The 23,928-nt window shown below is 52.2% G+C and overlaps 2 protein-coding genes across 8 annotated transcripts in view; one reads left to right on the forward strand and one right to left on the reverse strand.

Moving 5' to 3' along the window:
• The window catches only part of TXNDC16 (thioredoxin domain containing 16), a 71,863-nt gene extending 56,227 nt beyond the window's left edge, over nucleotides 1-15,636 (reverse strand). Inside the window, exons 1-5 of one of the 7 annotated variants that reach the window (XM_075926202.1) lie at nucleotides 13,397-13,699; nucleotides 7,046-7,163; nucleotides 6,185-6,303; nucleotides 2,401-2,604; nucleotides 724-806 (exon numbers count right to left, since the gene is read on the reverse strand). In XM_075926202.1, coding sequence (XP_075782317.1) covers nucleotides 724-806; nucleotides 2,401-2,590 — 273 coding nt within the window. In that variant the 5' untranslated portion in view covers nucleotides 2,591-2,604; nucleotides 6,185-6,303; nucleotides 7,046-7,163; nucleotides 13,397-13,699. Of the gene's footprint in view, nucleotides 1-723; nucleotides 807-2,400; nucleotides 2,605-4,193; nucleotides 4,285-4,792; nucleotides 4,901-6,184; nucleotides 6,304-7,045; nucleotides 7,164-12,272; nucleotides 13,340-13,396; nucleotides 13,700-15,499 lie in introns of those variants that run through there. The other 6 variants (XM_075926203.1, XM_075926201.1, XM_075926204.1 and 3 more) reach the window with 6 other exon arrangements.
• GPR137C (G protein-coupled receptor 137C) overlaps nucleotides 15,224-23,928 on the forward strand; it is a 30,757-nt gene continuing 22,052 nt past the window's right edge. The window contains exon 1 of the mRNA XM_075926208.1: nucleotides 15,224-15,736. Coding sequence (XP_075782323.1) covers nucleotides 15,383-15,736 — 354 coding nt within the window. The 5' untranslated portion in view covers nucleotides 15,224-15,382. The remainder of the gene's footprint in view (nucleotides 15,737-23,928) is intronic.

A 23,928-nucleotide genomic window follows, 5' to 3' on the forward strand; every position in this document is an offset into this window, starting at 1 on the left:
AGAGGTGGGGCAGGGCCGGAGCAAGAACGGGGTGGGCAGGGGGAAACCTGTGCTGAAGGAGGGTTGTCCTGGTCCTTCCCTGGGCAGGGGGGAGGTGTCATGTGGCCCTCTGGGTCCCCTCCCACTAGTCAGCTGTCTGCTACCGATAGAGACAGCACAGCCCCCCCATGGAGAACAGTCCCACGTGCCCACATGACCAACCTTACAGCCCCACCAGACAACGCCCCCATCACGGAGGAGTCTGTGGCTACGTCTGGACTGCATCCCTCTGTCGACAGAGGGATGCAAATCCAGCACATTGAAATTGCACATGAAGCAGGGATTTAAATATCCTGCACCTCATTAGCATAAACATGGCCGCCGCTTATTTGAAACGGAGTTCTTTCAAAAAAAAAAACCCCGGCAGTCTAGACACGGATCTGTCAAAAATAAAGCCTTTTTCGACAGATCTGGTATTCCTCAAAAAATGAGGTTTACAGGATCCGTCGAAAAAGGCTTTATTTTCGACAGATCCGCAACTAGACTGCCGGGGTTTTTTTGAAAAAACTCCATTTCGAAAAAAGGCGGTGGCCATGTTTATGCTAATGAGGCACGGGATATTTAAATCCCTGCTTCATTAGAAATTTCTATGTGCCTAATCTACATCTCTCTGTTGACAGAGAGGTGTAGTCTAGACATACCCTGTGTGTGTCAGCTGGGGAAATAAATGCCACATTTGTTTACCTTCACCACTGAAATCCCATAGTCCTGGAGCGCGCCAGCCGAGTTCTCCAGCTGTTCCAGAAACAGGCGGACACCCGGGGAAACTGAAACACCAAGAAGAACCGGTTTCTTTCTCTCTCCGGGCGTCAGGCAGAGGAGCGTGAACAAAAGCTCATGTCACCTCAGCTCCCTGACCCAGACCACGTCGCCCTTCCCCCCACTGAGTAGCCACTTGCTCCACCAGTCTCCACACTGGTTTTAACAGGGCTACTGCAGACATAAGCTACTTGTCCGTACAGATATGTGTATGACAAGTGTCCCCGGGGCCTTCCCCCCCATCCGCAGACAGATGTGACTCTGAGCCGGCAAGTAGCACAGAAGGTTTATTCCCTGACAGGGACACAGCGTAGCACAGACTTGTTGTTAACACAGGAACCAGGAGCAGTGAGTACAGTATTTCTTAAACTGTGTTCCGTGGCATAGCGGGGTGCCGTGGAGAACAACAGAATTCAAAATGGCTGCCCTTGAAGGGGCAGGCGACTTTTTTTTTTTTTTTTTGCTCAGTAACTTTCCCCCAACTCTTTTTTTCCTCAACAACTTGCCCCCCCCCCCCATCCTTTTTCCCCACCAACTTTTTTTTGGAGGGGGTCAACAAAAAATCCTTGGTGTTCCTCATAAAAAAAAATTATAGTTTGGTGTTCCCCAGTCTTAAAAAGTTTAAGAAATGCTGAGTTAGTACAATCCGACTAAGGGAGAGGAGCACCCAGAGCCAGCACCCTGGGCCCTCTCCCTGCATCTTCCCCCACCCCAGAGTAACTCACCCACCCAGCCCTGCAGGCAGCCCCACCCCCTCCTTTGTTCAAATTAAGGTGTCACCTGGTTGCTCCCCCCACCCAGGCTCAGGTTATAGGACAGCCTGAGCTATTGTTATGTAGGTGATAAGATGGGGCAGCCTCCCTCGGGGAGAATGACACCCAGCATTCCCATCCCCAGGCGGGCAATAGTGCAGTGCCCAGGGAAACTGAGGCACGCACCCGGGGTTACAACAGAACAGCACAGGACAGTAGGAATCACCCACTACATCACAAAGCCAACAGAGCGCGCACAATCCCCACGACGTCACAACAAGCTAGCCTTATTTGCCTCCGTTTCCCATTAGGTATGTTAACTGGCTCCTGTCGATGAGCTGCAGCGGTGGCTAGCCACACCGGCCAGAGCAGCCCCAGCTGCAGAAGGGCCAACGGTAGCCCCACGCTACAGAGAGGAGCAGTGTTACTTCCTCTTCCCCCCTGCAGAGGCACTTTGGAAAGAGACACAACCCCCCTTTGGCAAGCTAATCCACACAGGCATTCCCAGAGCTCCGACGCCAGGGCAAGAAGGGTGTGATAAAGACACAGGGATCTGCCCATGCAGAAAAACCTGCAGAACTGGTGGCTCTAACCAGAACAGCAAGAGGAAAGCGTTCGTCTCCTCACATTTCTACAGTCATTGGGAATATGCAAGGAGGTTGGGAAAATCCTGCTCTGAGAGATGAAAGTTGAACTGCTCCTTCAAACTATGCGGGCTTTCAAGTTTGCAAAGATCTGTGGCCATCTGATTTCACCATTGCCCAAGAGGTCTTTTCAGCAGCTCCCACGTTATTCACGCTCACGGCCACAAAGCCAGGCTAATGAAAACGCACGCATGTCAAACACATACCCTCTCGGCTGAAATAAACCAAGGATGCTCTTCCCGGCTGCAAGCTACTGACATACTCCTGGGGGCTCAGTTCCAGCAGGGTCTTTGCATTTCTTGCCACAGACGTGTCATAAGTGCATAATAGCAGGAGAGCGACGCAAGAAACCCAGCTATTCATTGGGCAGGACATGATTTCATCCGTTGAAGTCATTGCAGAAGCCACATCTGGAAAAAAAACAAAAAACAAAAAAGCGTTGCTGTTTACATAGATTTGCAGATCAGTGCCTGTAATTTACAAATGTGATGAGACCAACAAACACCCATGATTAAAATGGGAATTTATCTATCTATACAAAGAGCAGACCAATGCAGTCCTAGCAAAGCTAATGTTGATTACAAAGCAGGCCTGTTTCTTATTCACTACACTACAGGAATATTTCGAAATAGTTAATTCGAAATAGCTTAAGAACATAACATAAGAACATAAGAACAGCCGTACTGGGTCAGACCAAAGGTCCATCTAGCCCAGTAGCCTGTCTGCCGACAGTGGCCAGCACCAGGTGCCCCAGAGAGGGTGGACCGAAGACAGTGATCAAGCGATTTGTCTCGTGTCATCCATCTCCAGCCTCTGGTAAACAGAGGCCAGGGACACCAATTCTATCCCCTGGCTAACAGCCTTTGATGGACCTAACCTCCATGAAATTATCTAGCTTCTCTTTAAACTCTGTTAAATTCTGCTTATTTCAAAATAACGTGTCTACACACAAAATGCATTTCAAAACAGCATTTTGCTATTTCGAAATACCGCGTCCACACTGAGCGTGGTTTGGATTTAAGGCTGGCCGGAACCAGGTCAGGGTTAGGGCATCAGTGTCTTTGTGTGGCTGTTGCAGAAGACTATCTGAGGCCTGTGCTTAAAGGGACACTGCATGCCCTCCGCCCCCCCCCCCCCCCCCCGGAAGCTGGTTCTCAGGTGTCCCTGCTTGCCTGCCTCGCTGCAGGACACCAAAGCATTTTGTCTCCGAGTGCTCCGGTTGCCCTCACTCGGGACACCACAGCACTCTGCAACGTGGAGCCAGAGCTGCCCCTGGGCACTCCAGTGCGTCTCATGGACGTGCTGCTATCAGCCAGGCTGCACTTGCTGCTGGCTGCCATCTGGAAGGTCCATCAGGGGACTGTCAGTATCCAGGAGGTTCTGCGGGAGAGCATCCACCCTGAGGAGCACTCAGAGCCTCCCTGGTCTGCCCACTGGGGGCTTGTGCCTCATTCCTCCCTCACGTCCTTCCACTTACCCCTCCCTAGCCCCCCTTCCTGATGGCAAATAAAATACACGTATTTTCAAAAATATAAACTCTCTTTATTTAACAAAACGGGGGGGGGGGGGATATGAAACTGGGGAGACTGGGGAAAGGAGGCGGGAGAGGGGAGGAGAGAGGGTGGGAGGGGGGGAAACTGGGAGGAGGGAGCTGGAAGGGGGAAGCAAGGGAAAGAAGGGGGAGCAGAAGCTCAGGGCTCGGGGGTCTCGCCGGGCCAACTGTCTCCCAGCATGGCGGGTGCGGGGGCCTCGGTGTCCCTGGGGGGATGGGGAGGAGGGTGTAGAGGTTGAGGAGGGAGAGGTGGGAGTGGGAGGAGGAGCGGGAGCTGGGGAGGCAGCAGGCGATGGAGCGGCACGAGGCAGCACCAGGGTCTGCAGATGGGCACAGATGGCACGACCCTGGGCAACCAGCTCCCGCCGGAACTCCCATTCGTCCTGCACCCACTGCCCCATGGTGCGGTGCAGGGGTCGCAGGGCCCCCAGCTGCTGGTCTCAGTACCCCTGCAGCGTTGCGGTGAACCTGCGGAGCCCTCGGGTGCGGGAGCATGTCCCGGGTGGGGTGGTGCACCCTGCACGTGCAGCTGGTGCGGCTGTGGAGAAAGAAGAGAAGTGGTCAGTTCTCCCTGGGGACACAGTAGGTGAAGCCCAGCCCCCCTCTGCGAGGTGAGGATGATCGTGCCCTGCACCGTCAGAGCCACTGTGCTTGCACAGAGGCCATGGTCGGAATGACTGGCTATCCCCAGGAGTGGGAGCTGCCCCAAGACCGCACCCAGGCCCCTGTGCTGTGTATAGTGCGGCCGAGGTGGGGGGAGATGTCCTCTACCTCTGTGTAGAGGGGGCTTGTGAAGGGAGGGCATCCTGCTGTGTCCCACCCCAGAGTCAGGAGCATGTCAGGTCTCTTCACACACACGTGTGGCTATCAGGCCACGGCCCCTGTGTGGCATGCCGCTGGAGCCACCTGCCCAGGGGTGGCACAGCACATCCTCGCACGTGGACAGGTTGCTGCATGATCCATGGTAAGCAAGGCCCACGCCCATGGTCCCTGGTCTCCCTCTCCGCCCCCACCCCTCCACGGAAGGGGACAGTGACTGCACTTACATGGTGTGGCCTTCCCGGACGACCCTGGTAACTCCGCTGCTGGGACAGCTCGGGGGTCCGGACAGCGTGGCACCCTCTGTGGCAGCTCCTCCTCTGCGCCCTGGTCAGGGCCCTTCAGTCCCGGATCACTGCCCCCCGGGGTGGCACGGACCATCCCGCCCCCATGATGCAGTCCAGGGCATCAAAATAGGGACAGGTGTCTGCCCCTGTTGGGGAGCTGCCCCATGTGGCCTTGGTGTACACCTGCCGCAGCTCTTTAATTTTCATGTGCACCTGCTCCTGGGTGCGCGTGTGACCTTTGGTGGCAGCTATGCGGCCGTACAGGGCAGCGTTCCTCCGTCTAGTGCAGAGATCATGGACACTGGAGGCCTCCCCCCAAACCTCAATGAGGTGCATGATCTTCGCACTAGTTCAGGAGGGCGCCCGCCGTCTCCTGGGAGCTGGGGCACTGGCTGCCTGCCTCATTGTGCGGCCACTGGGTCAGGGGCAGTGACTGCTGGCAGGCCTGGCTCTGGCATGTGAACAGTGGCCAGAGTCTACCTCTTTAAGGGCTCCGGGGGCTGGGGAAGAGGAGAGGAGTTTTCCTGGTTTGGCCCAGAGTGGCTCCCTATTTTGAAATAATCATCTACACAGTGCTTATTTCGAATTAGCTATTTCAAATTTGGCATTATTCCTCGTAGAATGAGATTTACCAAATTCAAAATAAGCGTTCCGCTATTTCGAATTTATTTCGAAATAGCGGTTTGCCTGTGTAGACACTATTAAAATTAATTCGAAGTAACGGCTGTTATTTCCAATTAACTTTGATGTGTAGACATACCCTATGTTTGCAATTGCAAAATGCTCCGGGGTTGTGATTTGGGGCTGTGTCGCTTTGTTGAGATGGTTACAGAAAGTCAAGTATCCAGAAAAAACAAATCGTGCCAGAAAAAAGCACCATGCCTGCCAACAAACACAACCTCGCCTTGAATTCTTGTTAGTGACAGATAAGAATCAAACTAACTTCTCACACACTACAGATCAAGACTTGCCCAAAGATTTGAAATAGGAAAGGGGCTGATTAGCTGCTTCCTTACTCCGGTTCTACACCAGTTTCATTAGCGCAGGAGTGGGGAAAACCTTTTAATGGCGGGAGGGGGCTACTCCAAAATTCTGGAAAGTGATCAAGGGCCACACTTTTCTAGGGAGGGGCTGTGGAGTCTGGGGCAGAGGTTGGGTGCAGAAAGGAGCATGAGGTAAGGGATTGGGGTGCAGGATCCAGGAGGGGGTATGGGTGCAGGAGAGGATTCGGGCCTGGGGGGAGGGAGCATAAGAGGGCAGCACAGAGTCTGGGAGGGAGTTGGGGGGAGGGGTTGGGGTGTCAAAGGCAGGCTCTGCTCAGGGGGTACTTACCTAACCAGTAGCTCTCTCAGGCAGTCTTCCCCACCTGCAGCCCCAGGCCCAGCTGTCTCTGCACTACCAGGAGGGAGAGGCTTCAGTGCTGCCCCACGCCCAGCAAAATCTCTCAGCTCCTATGGGCCAAAAGCCAGCCAATGAGAGCTGAGAAATTGTGCGGCACTGCAAAATCTCTCAGCTCCCATTGGCGGGCTGCCAGCCAACAGGAACTGAGAGATTTTGCTGAAGGGTGGGGGCAGTGTGCTGAAGCCTCTCCCTCCCTCCCTCCCCCCTCCCACAAAGAGCAGCCAGATGCTTTGACTGGCGCTGCTCTCTGATGCAAGGGCGGCCAGGCTGGATCAAAAGGCTTGGTGGGCCGGATGCGGCCCAAAGGCCCTATCTTGCCCGCCCCTGCATTAGAGAGAAATCAAGGCCAACCTGATGGCCAGCCAAGTCTCTTTACTGTGCCCACACTGGTCAGCAGAAGAGCAGTCCCACGAGGTGCTTACGGCCCGTCATCCATGCAAAGAAGGTGAAAGTCACGCTCCCGTCTCCTTGAGGAAAAGCTGGCAAAACACCAGTGGAGTCCTGACATTTCCAGCTTCCGCCGCTCCAGCCCTGCGACACCCAGAACTGTCTGGGGTGTGGTCAGCCCCCAGCCTCACCCCTTTCGCCCAAGACCCTGCCTCCTCTGAAGATCCACAGCAGCCCCCTCTTGCCACCTGGAAAGTCCCAGAGCCTACGTTCATCCCTGTCTTTGGGAGAGCTTCACCCAGCAAAAATCATGCACCCAGTTCAACAAACCTCATAAGGCAAAGGAGAGATCTTTTTCTGTCCAGAACCAACAAAAACAATAAGGCGGCTTTGCAAGAGTATTACCAGATTAGTAACTTTCACCCATAGTTGATTCTCCTCTGTAATTTGTTTGCTTGTAGTATCGGATTCAGCCACTAGATGTCACTGCTTGCCATATAGCATTCCAAACAAGGTGTGGCCCCTGGCAAACAAGGGAGACAAAGCGAGGATTCAAGCTGCATAGAAGCCTCTTTGTTGGGCACTATAGTTGCAGATGATTTCTTTACTCAACACCTTCTGTGCAAGACATACCTTGAAATTGTATATTATAACATCTCGTACTGCCAGCTAAAAGAGCTGCCAATTTTGGTTGGATGTATTCCTGGAGGTTTCATCATAACCTCTAATGAATCCAGGACAATCCTGGCTGGCTAGCAACCCTACCAGCTAACTGAGGCTGTCATAGCAATAGTGCTCAAAAATGAGCCCAAAATCCAGCCACCCTCCGAGCAGAGACAGTTAGCAAAAAGACAGCGCCAACTAATCTTCACATTCTCACTTTGTGTGTTCCAAGTACTCTGCCTTTCCTGCTCTCAAAAGAACACTTTAAAATACAAGACGGGACTATACAGCACTTGAAAGAATAACAAGATGGTTTATTAGGTGATGAGCTTTCGTGGGCCAGACCCACTTCCTCAGATCAATTTGTCTGGCCCACAAAAGCTCATCACCTAATAAACCATCTTGTTAGTCTTTCAAGTGCTGCATCGTCCTGTCTTTTGTTTCAACTAGACCAGACTAACACGGCTGCATCTCTAGCACTTTAAAATACAGATACACACAAATTCCCTTTCATAGCAAGGGGGCTTGGAAGGGTTAGATTTTTTTATTGGTAAACATCAGTAAACATTGATCGCACTGTTCACACGCTAACCAGTGAGGGTATATTTCCTTCTAAATTTAGACGTAGGTAAAACAAGACAAACACTGAGTGAGAACTCACAGTCAAAACTGTGTGATTTAGGCTTTCGAATTGGGCTGGTTACAAAGAGACTAGCAAATGAATAGGAAGATCTGTTGAATTAAGGACATTTCCTTTGTGAAGGCTGACGTGTGATATTGACAATGTCCACAGTGTATAAAGCCTGTAACTGTTTGAATCTCAATGTCTAAATAATTGTCTGGCCCCTCCACAGCGTTTCATGCCCTTGTGAAAAGGGAAACTGATACCAAGGACAATAAAATGCTTAAAATCAGAGGTGTCCCCAGAGGGGGTGCAGGGCCCCGGACAAATCAGTCCCTGCTGGCTTAGAGCCCCCGATCTGCATTGGTGGCTGCGCCAGCAGGATGGATCCTGCTTCAGAGATGCAGGGGCAGGGCCAGGAGCCAAGACCCCAGGTGTGGGGGGCAAGAACCAGGACCCCAGGTGCGCAGGGAGACAGCCAGGACCACGAGGGCGCTTCAGCACCCCCCTCACTCCTTTTCCTGAGCTTATATCTTCTGCCACAAAACACAGCTTATGATCATGCCAGCAAAACACAACAGCCCACGGGGCCCTCCAAATTGCAGGGCACGGAGCCTTCACCCCAATTCGCCCCATCCAAGGGAAGGCTCTGCTTAAAATATGCCAACTGGAAGAGGTACCTAGTGTTGCTCGGGTCATTAACACAATTTTTTTTCTTCATTTAAATCGCTGGTCTGGGGTGGGGCTGGGGATCATAGTATCATAGAACTGGAAGAGACCTCAGGAGTCATCAAGTCCAGCCCCCTGCCCAAGGCAGGACCAATCCCAACTAAATCAACCCAGCCAGGGCTTTGTCGAGCCAAGACTTAAACACCTCTAGGGATGGAGATTCCACCCCCTCCCTAGGGAACCCATTCTAGTGCTTCCCCACCCTCCTAGGGAAATAGATTTTCCTAATATCCAACTTAGACCTCCCCCACTGTAACTTGAGACTACTGCTCCTTATTCTGCCATCCTCCACTGAGACCAGCCTCTCTCCATCCTCTTTGGCACCTCCCTTCAGACAGCTGAAGGCTGCTATCGAATCCCCCCTCACTCTTCTCTTCTGCAGACTAAACAAACCCAAATCTCTCAGTCTCTCCTCATAGATCATGCGCTCCAGCCCCCTCATCATTTTGGTTGCCCTCCGCTGAACCCTCTCCAATGCGTCCACATCCTTTCTATAGTGGGGGCCCAGAACTGGATCCAGTTCTGGGCCCCCACCACAGCCGAATAAAGGGGAATAATCACTTCTCTAGATCTGCTGGCAATGCTCCTCCTAATGCACCCTAATATGCCATTAGCCTTCTTGGCTACAAGCGCGCCCTGTTGACTCATATCCAGCTTCTCATCTACTGTAATCCCCAGATCCTTTTCTGCAGAGGGATGAAGGGTTCAGGATGCAGGCTGCACCAGGGAGAGAGGACAACCCCAGACCTCCCTCACTGCAGCAGCTTGGGCCTTAGGGGGCATGTTTATGGGTACGATTCTGTTCCTCTCTGTCTGTCACCTGTCCTGCATAACAGTCCAGGTGCTGTATATTGTGGTATGACCTTGAGGCTAGCACCAACGTTCATACATTGCTGATTTCCATGGGGCTTGTGCATGTATAGCTCAGGGTGGAATCTGGCCCATCATATTTATTCCAAATGTAAACAAGCGCTGGAAAAAGCCAATGGTTTGTAACCTCCAGTTGCAATGGACCTTACCATTTCCCTGGAATGAGCTGTGTTTAAAAAGGTGAAGGCTACGGGTTCCAGTCCCAGCTCCAACTTTGGCTGTGATTGATTTAACTGTGGTCAAGCTTTCCAAAAGGGACTACTGGTTTGGGGCGACTTGATTTTTTCCCAGGCCCTGCTTAATACACCCAGCCCCCTGGAAATTAAGTCCTATGAAGATGTCACAAGCTGGACACCCAAAAACAGAGGCTCTTCATATCACTAATCACACTGGACAATCTTGGCCTGTGTAGGCTGTCTGCAGGCTGTTGGCTTGTGACTTTATTATTTGCATTACAGGCAAACCCACGTTAGACAAGGGCCCCATTGTGCTAGGTGGTACAAGCAGTAAAAGACAGTCCCTGCTGCACAGAACTTACAAAACAAAAGGTAGAACACACAGAGAGGTGAAATGATTTCCCCAAGATCAATGACAGAGTCAAGATTAGAACCCAGATCATAGACTTTAAGGTCAGAAGGGACCATTATGATCATCTTGGGCCTCCTAAGGCCCAAGCTGCTGCAGTGAGGGAGGTCTGGGGTTGTCCTCTCTCCCTGGTGCAGCCTAACCCTCTGCACAATGCAGGCCACAGAATCTCACCCACCCACTCCTGGAATAATCTTCTCACCTATATCTCAGATATTGAAGTTCTCAAATGGTTTAAAGACCCCAAGATGCAGAGAATCCTCCAGCAGTGATCCGTGCCACATGCTACAGAGGAAGGCGAAAAACCTCCAGGGCCTCTGCCAATCTACCCTGGGGCTGTCTACACATTGGCACCCCTTTTTGGAAAAGGGATGCTAATGAGACCAGTCGGAATTGCAAATGCCACGAAGGATTTAAATATCCCCCGCAGCATTTGCATGAACACGGCTGCCGCTTTTTTCAGGCTCGGGATTTTGCCGGTGAAAGGCACCAGTCTAGACGGGATCTTGCAGAAAATAAGCCCTTTTCCGGAAGATCCCTTATTCCTACTTGAAAGTGGTAAATAGGCCAATGGAGGGAATGATAGGAGTTACTATAGAGAACTTTTCCTGGGTGTCTGGCTGGTGAGTCTTGCCCACATGCTCAGGGTTCAGCTGATCACCATATTTGGGGTCGGGAAGGAATTTTCCTCCAGGCTGTGTCTACATTGGCACCCCTTTCCGGAAAAGGGATGCTAATGAGACCAGTCGGAATTGCAAATGCCGTGGGGCATTTAAATATCCGTGGGGGAAAGGTCACTCTGACAGCTAGTCCAGTGCTCTACCCATTAGAGGACACTGCCTTCCGAGCACCTCACTAGCTGGTGTTAGGGTTAGGGAGATATATTTTGGCATATATTTCTTAAAATGTTCTGGCTAAAGGAGACTATTTGCATGAAGTGTTTATCAGTGTTTCAACCATGGGCAGTGGTAATGGTGGCAGGGGGGAAGTTAGGCCTCCCCAAACCTCTGCTAATGCTCCCCACTGCAGTCCCAGAGCCAGGCCGTGGCAAGGCTCAGAGCTCCTCTGGGCGGCCCAGACTCAAGACTTGGCCGCAACTGGCTGGGGCATGAGGTTCCTCTGGACTGCTCCAGGTGTCACTGGGCCAGCTGGCATTCGGAGTGACACCAGGTTCTGGTGGGCCAACCAGGGTTCAGGGTCACTCTAGGCACCAGTAGGCTGACTCAGACTTGGGCCGGCACCATCAGGCCAGCTGGGACTCAAGGCTGTTCCAGGTGCCGACTGGGGTTTGGCTGCACAGGCAGGTATGCCAGCGGTGGTGGGGCCTCAGGAGGAAGAGGCAGGGCAGGGACTAGCCTCCCCAAAGAGGGGGGTACACCTGACACCCATGATTTCAACTGCTTTGAAACAGGGAATGCATACACTCTGGTCAGTTTCACTACCCTCTGTGGCAGTGTTTCTTAAACTGTGTTCCCTGGCACAGGTGGAGAACAGAGTTTAAAATGGCCACCCTTAAAGGGGCAGGTGACTTTTTTTTTTTTCCTCAACAACTTTCCCCCATGGGGTTTTTTTTGCTCAACAAAAAATCCTTGGTGTTCCACATTAAAAAAAATATTGTTTGGTGTTCTTCGGTCTTAAACAGTTTATGAAACACTGCTCTGTGTAGTTCATTGCACTTCTATGGCCTTTACAGATGTTCAATCCCTGCTTTTGCAAAGATCCGATTACAGTCAACGCTCACAACAGAGCTGAGGGGAAATCCAAAAGAACAAATTATTGATGCTTGGGTCAGCAGCTGCTCTTGCATGCTTCCTGTTCAAGGAGCGGGAGTAATAAGACAACAAGGCCACAGCAAATTAAGCATGGTAACAGAAAGGTAGATAGGGTGCATGCACTCGTTCTGACTGAGCTTCCAACACTGAGCTAGGCACCTCCCCGTTTAGATCAGCAAACCAAGCCCCAAAGAGCTTCCTTTCCCAATATCATAGGAGGCGGGAGGGACGAATCGACAGGGAGGCGCTAGAGCAGGAAAGACCTCAGCCGCCTTGGTGAGATTCATGCAATTCCTCAACAAGGGCTGCTGCAGAACTGTTTCCTCTGTTGGCTGAAAATACAAATATAGTGAAGCCGCTACCAGTTTATTGCTTGCATCACGCAGCTCACCGGTTGTGTCTCAGGACCGCAGGGATTGGAGGAAAGCGCATGCGGATGAAAGCGTGGCAGCGCCAAGTATTCATCTTGGATCTGCCACGGACCCACAGCACGGCCGGGAGCACCTCCTGCCATTTCTCTGCCTCTGTTTCCCCATCTGTACAATGGGGAGAATCCTCACGTGCCTTCCCCCAGGGATGTTGTGAGAGGATGCGTACACACTCCTTTGACCCTGCAGCTCAATCAGAAAGGGGGTGAAATGCTACCCTGTTAGGAGGCTGACCTTTTGCATGGATGTTTTACATCTAGTACAAGGGACCAGTGAATCAGGCCCCTACAACACTCTGTAAAGGCTACATAACATTATTATTACTATGAGACATTTACGCTACGGCTCTACCTGGACTCTTTCCTGGAACCCCATGTTCCTTCCTGTTTCATCGCACACTGATTTTAAATAAATGGAAAAGGGAAAATACCCGCACAGGAAGCGAGAAGCAGAGAGCCAGACTCCGGGCTGTGGGCCAGCTGCTTTGATTATTTCGAGGGTGCACATCATCCCAAAAGCCAGCCAAATGTGTCCCTTTGTGGGGGAATCCCTCCGGGGCATCCTATTCCCTCTCCTCTGTCCCCAGCTCCCCTTTAAATAACTTGAATTGTTTAAAACCTCATTTATATCCCCGCCCCCAGTGCTGTTGGCATCCCCTGGCAGTAGGTACAAAGGAACTAGCCCTCAGGACACTTTCACTGCGGTTTCACTTTCACTTTCAAGTTCTCATGCACTTCTCAAGTCAGCACCTGCGGCAGGGTTTGGGCGGCAAAGGCTGCAGGAGCCAACGTCGCCCTGTTTGGGGGTGTCCGGTTACAGTCCAACCCAAAGGCCCTGTTGCATGTGGGACGGGAACATTTCTGCTCCAGGTCAGGGACTCCAGCTGCAGGTTGGGACCATCCCGCTGGACTCTGTGGAACGCCTCGTGCTGTAAACAGATCCAACAGGAAGCATCCCCAGCTTTGGGGGCTCACTCACCCAGCAGGTGCTAGCATGTTTTGGGCACCGGTCTCTGCCCCAAGGACAGTGGGTTGAAGCTCTCCATCAGGCACTGGAGTGGGTCACGTCAGCACACACACACCCTTACCTCCTCTCCTGTGTGTCTCTTGCCTCGGGATGCCTCTGGTAGCAGGTAGCAGGGCTCACCCGTATCAGATAGGTAGAGCAGGATGACAGGGTGCTGCTCTATGGTTAGGGCTAGACCCAGGCCAAGCTAAATCTTACCATGCTGGAGCTATAGGTATCACCTATAACAGTCAGGCTCTGAGCCACCCTAGAGCACTGGAGGGCTCTGGGTTATCACTTATAGCACGGGGGGGCTCTGGGTTATCCCCTATAGCACTGGGGGGGGGCTCTGGGCTATCCCCTATAGCACTGGGGGGGGGCTCTGGGCTATCCCCTATAGCGCTGGGGGCTCTGGGTTATCCCCTATAGCACTGGGGGGGGCCTCTGAGTTATCCCCTATAGCACTGGGGGGGGCTCTGGGCTATCCCCTATAGCGCTGGGGGGGGCTCTGGGCTATCCCCTATAGCGCTGGGGTCTCTGTGCTGCCCCTATAGACGTGGGGGGCCTCTGAGTTATCCCCTATAGCACTGGGGGGGGCTCTGGGCTATCCCCTATAGCGCTGGGGGGGCTCTGGACTATCCCCTATAGCACTGGGGTCCCTGTGCTGCCCCTATAGACGTGGGGGGGCTCTGAGTTATCCCCTATAGCACTGGGGGGGGCTCTGGGCTATCCCCTATAGCACTGGGGGGGGCTCTGAGTTATCCCCTATAGCACTGGGGGGGCTCTGGGCTATCCCCTATAGCACTGGGGGGGCTCTGGGCTATCCCCTATAGACGTGGGGGGGCTCTGGGCTATCCCCTATAGCACTGGGGGGGGCTCTGGGCTATCCCCTATAGCACTGGGGGGGGGGTCTGGGCTATCCCCTATAGCACTGGGGGGGCTCTGGGCTATCCCCTATAGACGTGGGGGGGCTCTGGGTTATCCCCTATAGCACTGGGGGGGGGGGGGCTCTGGGCTATCCCCTATAGCACTGGGGGGGGGCTCTGGGCTATCCCCTATAGCACTGGGGGGGCTCTGGGCTATCCCCTATAGACGTGGGGGGGCTCTGGGTTATCCCCTATAGCACTGGGGGGGGCTCTGGGTTATCCCCTATAGCCCTGGGGGGGGCTCTGGGCTATCCCCTATAGCACTGGGGGGGGCTCTGGGCTATCCCCTATAGACGTGGGGGGGGCTCTGAGTTATCCCCTATAGCACTGGGGGGGGCTCTGGGTTATCCCCTATAGCACTGGGGGGGGCTCTGGGCTATCCCCTATAGACGTGGGGGGGGCTCTGAGTTATCCCCTATAGCCCTGGGGGGGGCTCTGGGCTATCCCCTATAGCACTGGGGGGGGCTCTGGGCTATCCCCTATAGACGTGGGGGGGGCTCTGAGTTATCCCCTATAGCCCTGGGGGTCCCTGCGCTGCCGGCCCCCCGAGGGGGAAGCGAGCCCCGCAGCAGCCTCCCGCGCCCCGCGCTCCCAGAAGAGGCGCCCGCCCGCGCAGGCCGCGCTCCGCTCGCTGAGCCCAGTCCCAGGCAGCGCGCGGCGGCTCGAGCGAGCGAGCGAGCGAGCGAGCGAGCGGGCGGGGGGGGGGGGGGCGCTCGCTGCGCCGGGAAAACAACACCCGCGGTTGGAGGCGAACAAAGTGTCGGGGGGGGGGGGGGGGGGGGAGGGGGGAGGGGGAAGAGCCGGGTCGGGCGGCGCCGGCAACCCAAGCCCAAAGCCGAGCCCGGCGAGCTCTCGGAGGGCGGGCCGGCGGTGAGCGACAGTCGCGGCAGCCACTGGGCAGGGCCGCGCGGGGCGGCGCGGGCGGGCCCGGCGGGAGCCAATGGGAACAGCCCGCTGTCCGGAGCGAGCGCCTCAAATAATCTGGCTCAGCTGATCGTCTCCAGCCGCGAGTTGTTGCCGGAGCCCGGGCGCGCTGCAGCCAGGCGGGCGGGCGCGCTGGCTTTTGTTGCATGGGGGTGTAGCCGCGCTGCTTCCCGGGGAGGGGGCTCCCCCCCCGGCCCTGGTTTCCATTGCACCCCCCCATGCGCGGGACCGTGCCTGCCCCCCCCGGGGCGATGCCCGCCATCCCCTACCCGGTGGAGCTGGGGCTGACGGTGCTGCACACCGCCCTGTACGCCGCCCTCTTCCTCTTCGCCTACCTGCAGCTCTGGCTGCTGCTCTGCTACGGCGAGAGGCGGCTGGGCTACCGCCCGCTCTGCCTCTTCCTCTGCCTGCTGTGGGCCGCGCTCCGCACCGTGCTCTTCTCCTGCTACCTGCAGAACTCCCTGCGGGCCGCCCCGCTGCAGCACCAGCCGCTGCCCCACTGGCTGCTCTTCTGCCTGCCGGGCTGCCTGCTCTTCGCCAGCCTCTGCCTGCTCAACCTCTATTTCGCGGAGGTAAGCGGCGGGGGGGGGGGGAGAGGGGGGGTTGTTTACCAAATTCTGCAAACTTGGGAAGGGAGGGGGGGGGAGGCTGCGAGGGACTCGCCTTGGTTTGCTTTGCACCCCCCCCCCAGTGTCACTTGGGAAGCCAGACCCCCCCCCACCACCACCACCACCCCTCCTCCGGGCTGCTGAACTGGGCTTGCAAAGGGGAGCAGAGAAAGTGGTGGAGCAGGGCTGGACTGGTGCCAACCATTACGTCACCGGCTCGAGTCTCTCCTGCTATTGTGGCTGCGTTTTTCTCCTCTCCCCCCAGTCTTGGCAGGTTGTTTCTCCTGCATCTGGGGCTGCAGGGCTCTCTCGCTGACCTAGGCTCAGCCCCCAGGCCAGAGGGGCCAGGACTGATGGGGATGCTGGCTTGTGTCGGGTTGTCACTTGGCTCTGGCTCCTCTCCCTTTTATTAGAGCTTTTTTTTGGGGGGGGTCACCCACCCTCTCCCACCCTCTCTAATGCCCCCAGTTTGGATCCCGGCTCCAGCCTCGGAACCGCTCTCCCTGCGCATCGATGCGAGTGGGTGACTTGCTTGGTCCATCGGGCAGTACTTTGCTCCTGGCTGGGTTTCATTGTCCCCCTTGCTGTGCCTGACTCTGCAGCTCTCAGCTGTTCCAAGGCGCACAAAGGAATCTCCAGCCGAGGGAAATTGCTCGGTCACAGGGGAATTATGACTTCATTTTCCCCAGGACACTGGCGTTCACATGATAATGCACAAGACGAGCTGCTGAGCTGCACCGTTTCTTCGACATTCCCCTCCTCCTCCCCCAAAAAACACCCCACCTGAACACTGGTGACACTCTCAATTTTTTAAAAAAATGGTCCAAGTCATAAACACCCAGGGTAACAAAATAGGTTCATAAGCAATATTGGTTGTTTTACCGCTGCTGTCTCTGCCAGTTTCAAGTTGATCTACCCATAAGTGTTCAACATAGCCCCCCAAAAGTCAAAGTGAAGGTGGGACATTAAGCACTTATTGATAAGTCTTGCAGCCTGGATATCTTTTTTGTGTTACTCTTGTAAATGACTTGCGTGCTGCAGTGTGTTATGTGCATCCGGCTTTCTTCAGAGCTTAAAAAGATCCTTACGTGCAGAGTTAGCGCTGCTTCTGAAATTGCAAAATATCTCCAATGACTGCGAGAAACGGAAGGGCCAGCTTTTTTTTTTTTTTTTTTTCCTGCAAGGAGAACTGACTTGGAGGTGAGGGGGTGGAGGGAAGGCTTCCTGCTTCCTTCTAGCTTCCAGACTGATCTGAATCTGAACTCCAGCAGCTATGGAATTCCAGCTGAGGAGCAGGGAATCCAGGATAGCTTTTAGCAAATAGGCGAACTGTAGGCACGCTTACAGGGCCTGATCTTGAACTGGTCTGTGCAGCCACATGTACTAGTGCAAGGGCAAGGCTGTCCCAATGGGGGGGGGGGGGGGGATGTACAGGTCCTGGGACACCCCCCCCCCCAGTGCCCAAAGGTGCAGGTCCTAGGGCAACCCACCCCCCTCCCTCCCCGTAGCAGGCCCTGTCCATGCTCTGTGTTGCCCACTCTCCCCAAGCAGTGCGACCCAGGGGATCATGGGCCTGGTGTGGCAGCAGCAGGGGAGCTGAAGTAGCCCAGTATTTTGCTCCACTCCACTACCCTCCTGGCCTGCTGCGCCTCACTTCTCCATGGGCTGCAGGAACCAGTGTGTCCTGCAATGGGGGCACTTAGCTTCCCGCTACCGCTGAGAAGCGGCATGTAGTGGTCTGGGAGACAACAGCGCAGCAGGGCAGAGCTGGCTGCTGCACTGCTCTGGCTCCCATCACCCATGGGGGAGAGGTGGCCCCTGTAATTCCCCAGTCCCTTGGGGCAGCTGCTGTTGGGACCCCAGAATGCAGGGCTTGTAGCTGCTTCCCTGTCTCTGATTCATCCTATGGACGGGACTGTTCTATGCAGCGGTCATCTTCATTGGCAGACCTCTTTGGAAATCATGCATGTGGTCTGCAGACCCCCACCCCCGTTGCCCTTGGACCCCAGATCGAAAACCACTGCTCTGGTGCAGAGCGAGTGTAAAATCCTCGTGAGTCAGAATGACAGCATTCGCTCGTGAAAGTGCAAGCAACCACACGTGGAGGAGGATCGGGTCCATGGAGTTTGAGATGGCAGGGGTAGGAAGTGCCTGGTATGTCTAAAGCCCTTCATTCATCAACACCCTTATTCTCCTCCTCCTCCCTCTTCCCCCCCCCCCCCCCCAAAAAAAAAAAAAGCTGAGCATTTTTGAGCCTGAGAGCTCTCTAGCTAAAACTAGCTAGCCTAGACTGGAGCAACCCCTTTGTGGTGACACACAAGTGCCCGGTATTGTTAGCCAATTGCTAAGGAATGGCCTTAATTTACCTGATGACCTACCTAAGGTGACACAGGGCACTTTTAAACTGAAACAAGGGGGCCCACTTCAATCTTAAACTCTCCATAGTGCAGCACTTGCATTGACAATGTACATAAGAACAGCCGTACTGGGTCAGACCAAAGGTCCATCTAGCCCAGTAGCCTGTCTGCCGACAGTGGCCAACACCAGGTGCCCCAGAGAGGGTGAACCGAGGACAATGGTCAAGCGATTTATCTCCTGCCATCTCTCTCCAGCCTCTGACAAACAGAGGCCAAGGACACCATTTTATCCCCTGGCTAATAGCTTTTTATGGACCTAACCTCCATGAAATTATCTAGCTTCTCTTTAAACTCTGTTACAGTCCTAGCCTTCACAGCCTCCTCTGGCAAGGAGTTCCACAGGTTGACTACACGCTGTGTGAAGAAGAACTTTCTTTTATTAGTTTTAAACCTGTTGCCCATTAATTTCATCTGGTGTCCTCTATTTCTTCTATTTAGGGAACTAATAAATAACTTTATCGGCCCTCTCCACACCACTCATGATTTTATAGACCTCTATCATATCCCCCCTCAGTCTCCTCTTTTCTAAACTGAAAAGTCCCAGTCGCTTTAATCTCTCCTCATATGGGACCCGTTCCAAACCCCTAATCATTTTAGTTGCCCTTTTCTGAACCCTTTCCAAGGCCAAAATATCTTTTTTGAGGTGAGGAGACCACATCTGTACACAGTATTCAAGATGTGGGCGTTCCATAGTTTTATACAGGGGCAGTAAGATATTCTGGGTCTTATTTTCTATCCCTTTCCTAATAATTCCTAGCATCCTATTTGCCTTTTTGACTGCCGCTACACACTGTATGGAAGTTTTCAGAGAACTGTCCACGATCACTCCAAGATCTTTCCTGATTTGTCATAGCCAGATTAGCCCCCATCATACTGTACATATTGTTGGGGTTATTTTTTCCAATGTGCATTACTTTACATTTATCCACATTAAATTTCATTTGCCATTTTGTTGCCCAATCACTCAGTTTGGTGAGATCTTCTTGGAGTCCCTCACAGTCTGCTTCTGTCTTCACTATCCTAAACAGTTTGGTATCATCCGCAAATTTTGCCACCTCACTGCTTACCCCTTTCTCCAGATCATTTATGAATAAGTTGAAAAGGATTGGTCCCAGGACTGACCCTTGGGGTACACTACTAGTTACCCCTCTCCAATCTGAAAATTTACCATTTATTCCTACCCTTTGTTTCCTGTCTTTTAGCCAGTTCTCAATCCAAGAAAGGACCTTCCCTCTTATCCCATGGCCATGTAATTTACACAAGAGCCTTTGGTGAGGGACCTTGTCAAAGGCTTTCTGAAAATCCAAGTATACTATATCTACTGGATCCCCCTTGTCCGCATGTTTGTTAACCTCTTCAAAGAACTCTAACAGATTAGTAAAATGGGATTTCTCTTACATAAACTGACTTTTGTCCAACAAATCATGTTCTACATAATTTACACAATGTGTCTTGTGTAAATTGCAACTTGCTCAAGGGTGACACTTCAATTAGCAAACACCGTCCTTCAGTTCTTGATGCTCTGCCAGTGTGTGGTACTGAATGTTGTGTACCCCGGGCACATCTTTGCAGCATGGTGTACTACAGCTACAATCCTAACTACCATACTGACTTGCAAGCTGAGGGTAAGTACCTCTTTCAAAGCAGGGCCACCTGTTGGTTGTCTTGCACAGTGTTCGTGGAGAGGATTGTATAATCAAGGCCTCTAGGAATGTCCAGAAAGTAGCTTTTATTTTTCTTCATGCTTTTGTCTCCTATCACTATAGTTCACACCTGGCCTGGTGTATCAAACGCATCCTTTACCTCAAACAACTCAAGCGTGAAATTGTGCTGGCGTGTGAAGATGAGCTGTTCTGGGCCTCTAATTCACACACACACCTACTGACAAACTGCATTATTTCTGTACTTAACTACCTGTTTGAAACACAACCACCGCTTCCCACAGTCCAGCGATGGGTTGAGCAGAAACTGGTTGGGATTTTCTCTGGGCTTCCAGCCCTGCTATAACTTGTCAATGCTCATTTTCAGTCTTGGGAGTCAGATGTGCTGATTTTAGCTGTAGCAGTTGTGGTTTTCCTTCTGTTGCTCACTATCGACAAGTTTAGATGCTGTGTGTGAGCAGTTGGATACATCACTTGCATCTCTCTTTACCCAGCCTCTGCTTGTTAAAGTAGGTTATGCTTTCATCTTAACTTGATCAAGCTTATTCTGAGGTCTTGCTTCTCCCATTATGACCGATACAGCAGTTTGTCTCCAATTGACCTTTCTCTCCCTCCTTCCCCCATCAGACCTCCTAAGAGGTGCATCTCCAAATTATAAGTCCAAGCATTAGCTTGGACACTGAAGGGCGAGATCTAAAATAGCTTGATTACAGCCCGTGGATATCTTGGTATCTTCCAAGTAGCTTAGCTCTGAAAGAAGTCTTCTGGCAGTCACACCCCTTCCTTGAAGGGCCTCTTATGGGTAACTTCAGCCTCGTGCTTCCCTTCCCACGAGCCTGCTGGAATATATTGCTTCCTCATCACTCCCACCATGTATATCAGTACGACTCTGGTCTCCTGGAAGGCACAGCCCTAATGCTCCTATGGCAGGCTGCCTCCCTAAAGTAGACTCCTCCATGGCCTCCCACCTGTCTGGGTTTCCCTTTTTAAGGCTGCAACTGATGAGACAGCTTCCCTGACTTTAATTACACTGGAGCAGACATGAATGGAAGCCATGCTTAGCCTGGGAAATCCTTCTGCCCCCACAAATGTCTAAGCTAGCTAGCAGAATAGTGATAGAAATGTAGCCGTGTTAGTCTGGGGTAGCTGAAGCTAAATACAGGACTCTGTAGCACTTTAAAGACTAACAAGATGGTTTATTAGATGATGTTTGATCTATTTGATCTCAGGAAGTGGGTCTGGCCCACGAAAGCTCATCATCTAATAAACCATCTTGTTAGTCTTTAAAGTGCTACAGAGTCCTGTATTTAGCTTAAGCTAGCTAGCGAACTGAACAGTTCGGTCACTAATCGGTGAGCTTACAAGATGCGCCACACTCCTCCTTCCTCATCTGGCTCTCCTGTTTCACGAGCAGCTCTGTTTCCTCCACAGCATGGCTCTCAGGACCACTTCATTTTAAACCAACAAATCCTGTACCACAAGAAAACTGCCCCATTCACCCGCTAAGGAGTCTGCAGAAATGGGCCGTGCCCACCACCATGGGACGTAGCAAACGTGCTGCCACTCTTCTGTGCTGGGAATGGAGGGTGCACGCTGGTGAACCCTGGTGACTTTTAAGTAGCCGGGTGTGGTGGTCAGGGCTCTGTTCTGGGAGGGAAGGAACTAACCTGCCACCGTTTCTGTTCTCGAAGGATTGCACAAATCGGGCACCTCTGGGCATAGTCTCAGAGGAGCCTATGGCATGAAGCGTATGGGATTTTTTTTAATTTTATTTTTAGCACAGGCATACCCAACACAAACTCTAGCAGCACAGCTAGGCTTGCATAATTCTGTGGTACTGAGGCAGCCTGTGCCTAGGGAAGGGGTCTTTCTGTTGCAGTGGGAACCTCCTCAAATAATGGTAGCAAGGTTGTCTTCCATCAACCTAGCTGCATCTCTGCTCCAAAGTTAGCCTGACGTAGCTGCCTTGTGGAGTTCATATTCTAACCAATGTAGCTGTGTGGACCTAAACCTTGAGTGGGGACAGGCCTTAATGACACGAGCATATCAAAATGTTTTAGAGGGGTTGCTGAGTTAGTCTGTAACAAGAAAAATGTAAAACAACAAATAGTCTAGTAGCACTTTAAAGACTAACACAACATGTCAATAGTATCGTGAGCTTTCATGGGCACAACCCACTTCTTCAGATGACCGGAGTGTTGGAAGTTCAGATCCAAGAATAAATGGGGGGGGGGGGGGGAATGGAAGGGAAGGAAGAAAAACAGGCAGTGAGTAGATACAGACTCTGCTATCCCTCTGAAGCATAACAGGAGAACCTCAATGATTAGTCTAGTAGCATTTCAAAGACTAGTTACAAGAGGCTGATAAGAACAATTAGTCTGCACTTGGAAAGGAAGATGGAATCTGGTGCTGATAAGGCAGGAAGGTAGAGGAAGCAACTAGTCCTCACTAGTTGACTATCCAATAAGCTTATGCTTATTGGATAGTCGACTAGTTGCTTACATCCCTAACTGGAATATCCAACAAGATCTGGCTGACATTATAAATGGGAGTGATAGTGCAAGGTCATACATCTAGGAGCTAACAGCAATTTTTGCTCAGTTAGTGGTAGAAAAGATCTCACTGTAGTGGCTGACCACAGGATGACTATGACCCATCAATATGGGGTAGATAGGACTGCATTTGCTTTTCATAGGATGCCTCAGACTGGGTATTTCCAGTAGAGACTGGGAAGTGTTAGACTAGGGGCTGTTGATCTCCTCTCTTCTTTCCCCCCCCCCCCCCCCGGGATCCCATGTGTCATTCTGGTTGTCTTAAAGCTGAATTCAAACAAGAAGGGGTGCAGAGAATAGCTACTAGGATGATCAGAGGAATGGATTAGGAGGACTCAGGTTGGCTTCTTGAGCCAAAAAGTCTTGGAGATACAATTGTTCTCCTTAAATACAATGGGGAGCGGAGTTATTGACATTAAGCACCTGTATGAACACAAGGACAAAGGGTATAAACAGCCCATCAGCAAACTTAGAAACTTTCACTTACTTTTGAGACTAATATTGGAGCAGTGAAGTTCTGGAAGAGCCTTCCAAGGAGAGAAGGGTTGGCCAAAAGCCTAATTTGCTTGAAGACTGAGCTTTGGTATGTTTACGGTGGCACTGCCTACGATAGCACACGGCCCATTGGCTGTTGCCAGTAGCAATAATCCTCAACTGCTGGAGACAGGACACTAGATGGGGAAGACTGTGTTACATGGGAAAAATCTCTGTAGCATCTGCCCGGTGAGTCTTGCTCCAATACTCCAAGGTCAAACTGGCTGCCGTGTTGGGAGTTGGGAAGGAATTTTCCCAGATTGGCAGGGACCCTGGATTTTTGTTTTTCTCTTGCTTTTTTCTGCAGCATGTTGCACAGGGCCACTTGCAGGTTTAAACAAGTGTAAATGGGGGATTCTTTCTAACTCGCAATCTCCCATGACTTGAGGGTAGCAGTAACTGCCAGAGGTTAACCTCTAACCCCTATTACGAGAGTACTGGCCAGACCATCAGCCACCCAATGTCTGACCTCTTGCACAAGACTGTCTCAATCCTTTAATGTCTGAGAATCCATCTTCCAAAGACTCGACAAATCCAGTTTGGCACAGAATATTTCCCTTGGTAAGGGGAAGTGGCCAAAAACTGGCAGGTCAACTTCCATGTTAGGACTTCAGTTATCAGCAACTCTAAGATCCTTTCAAATGTCACTTCCTTCCTGAGTTTGCAGTCTTGTTGCTAACCAATCAAGGGTCTGCAAATACTATAAAGCTTCTAGGAGAAGTAAGCTATTGTCCACCTGAATTGTTAGAATTGGCATCAAGGAGGTTAAATGTAACACATGAGGCTGTTTGTCCAAGTCTCTCCTGTCAGCACTTCTCCCTCACTAAACAGTTTCAGGAAGGGCTACCCATTTTAAGTGCCAGTCCTGTGTGATCATCCTGGACTTCTCATGGCAACAGCTGTGCAAGATCTCAGATCTTTGGGGTGTTCTGGCTACTCTTTCCAAGAAGGCTTTAATGGTGCATCCATGCCTAACAGTCATGGAGAGGGGT

Source organism: Pelodiscus sinensis, chromosome 4 (genome assembly GCF_049634645.1).
Source record: "Pelodiscus sinensis isolate JC-2024 chromosome 4, ASM4963464v1, whole genome shotgun sequence".
Classification (NCBI taxonomy): domain Eukaryota; kingdom Metazoa; phylum Chordata; order Testudines; family Trionychidae; genus Pelodiscus; species Pelodiscus sinensis.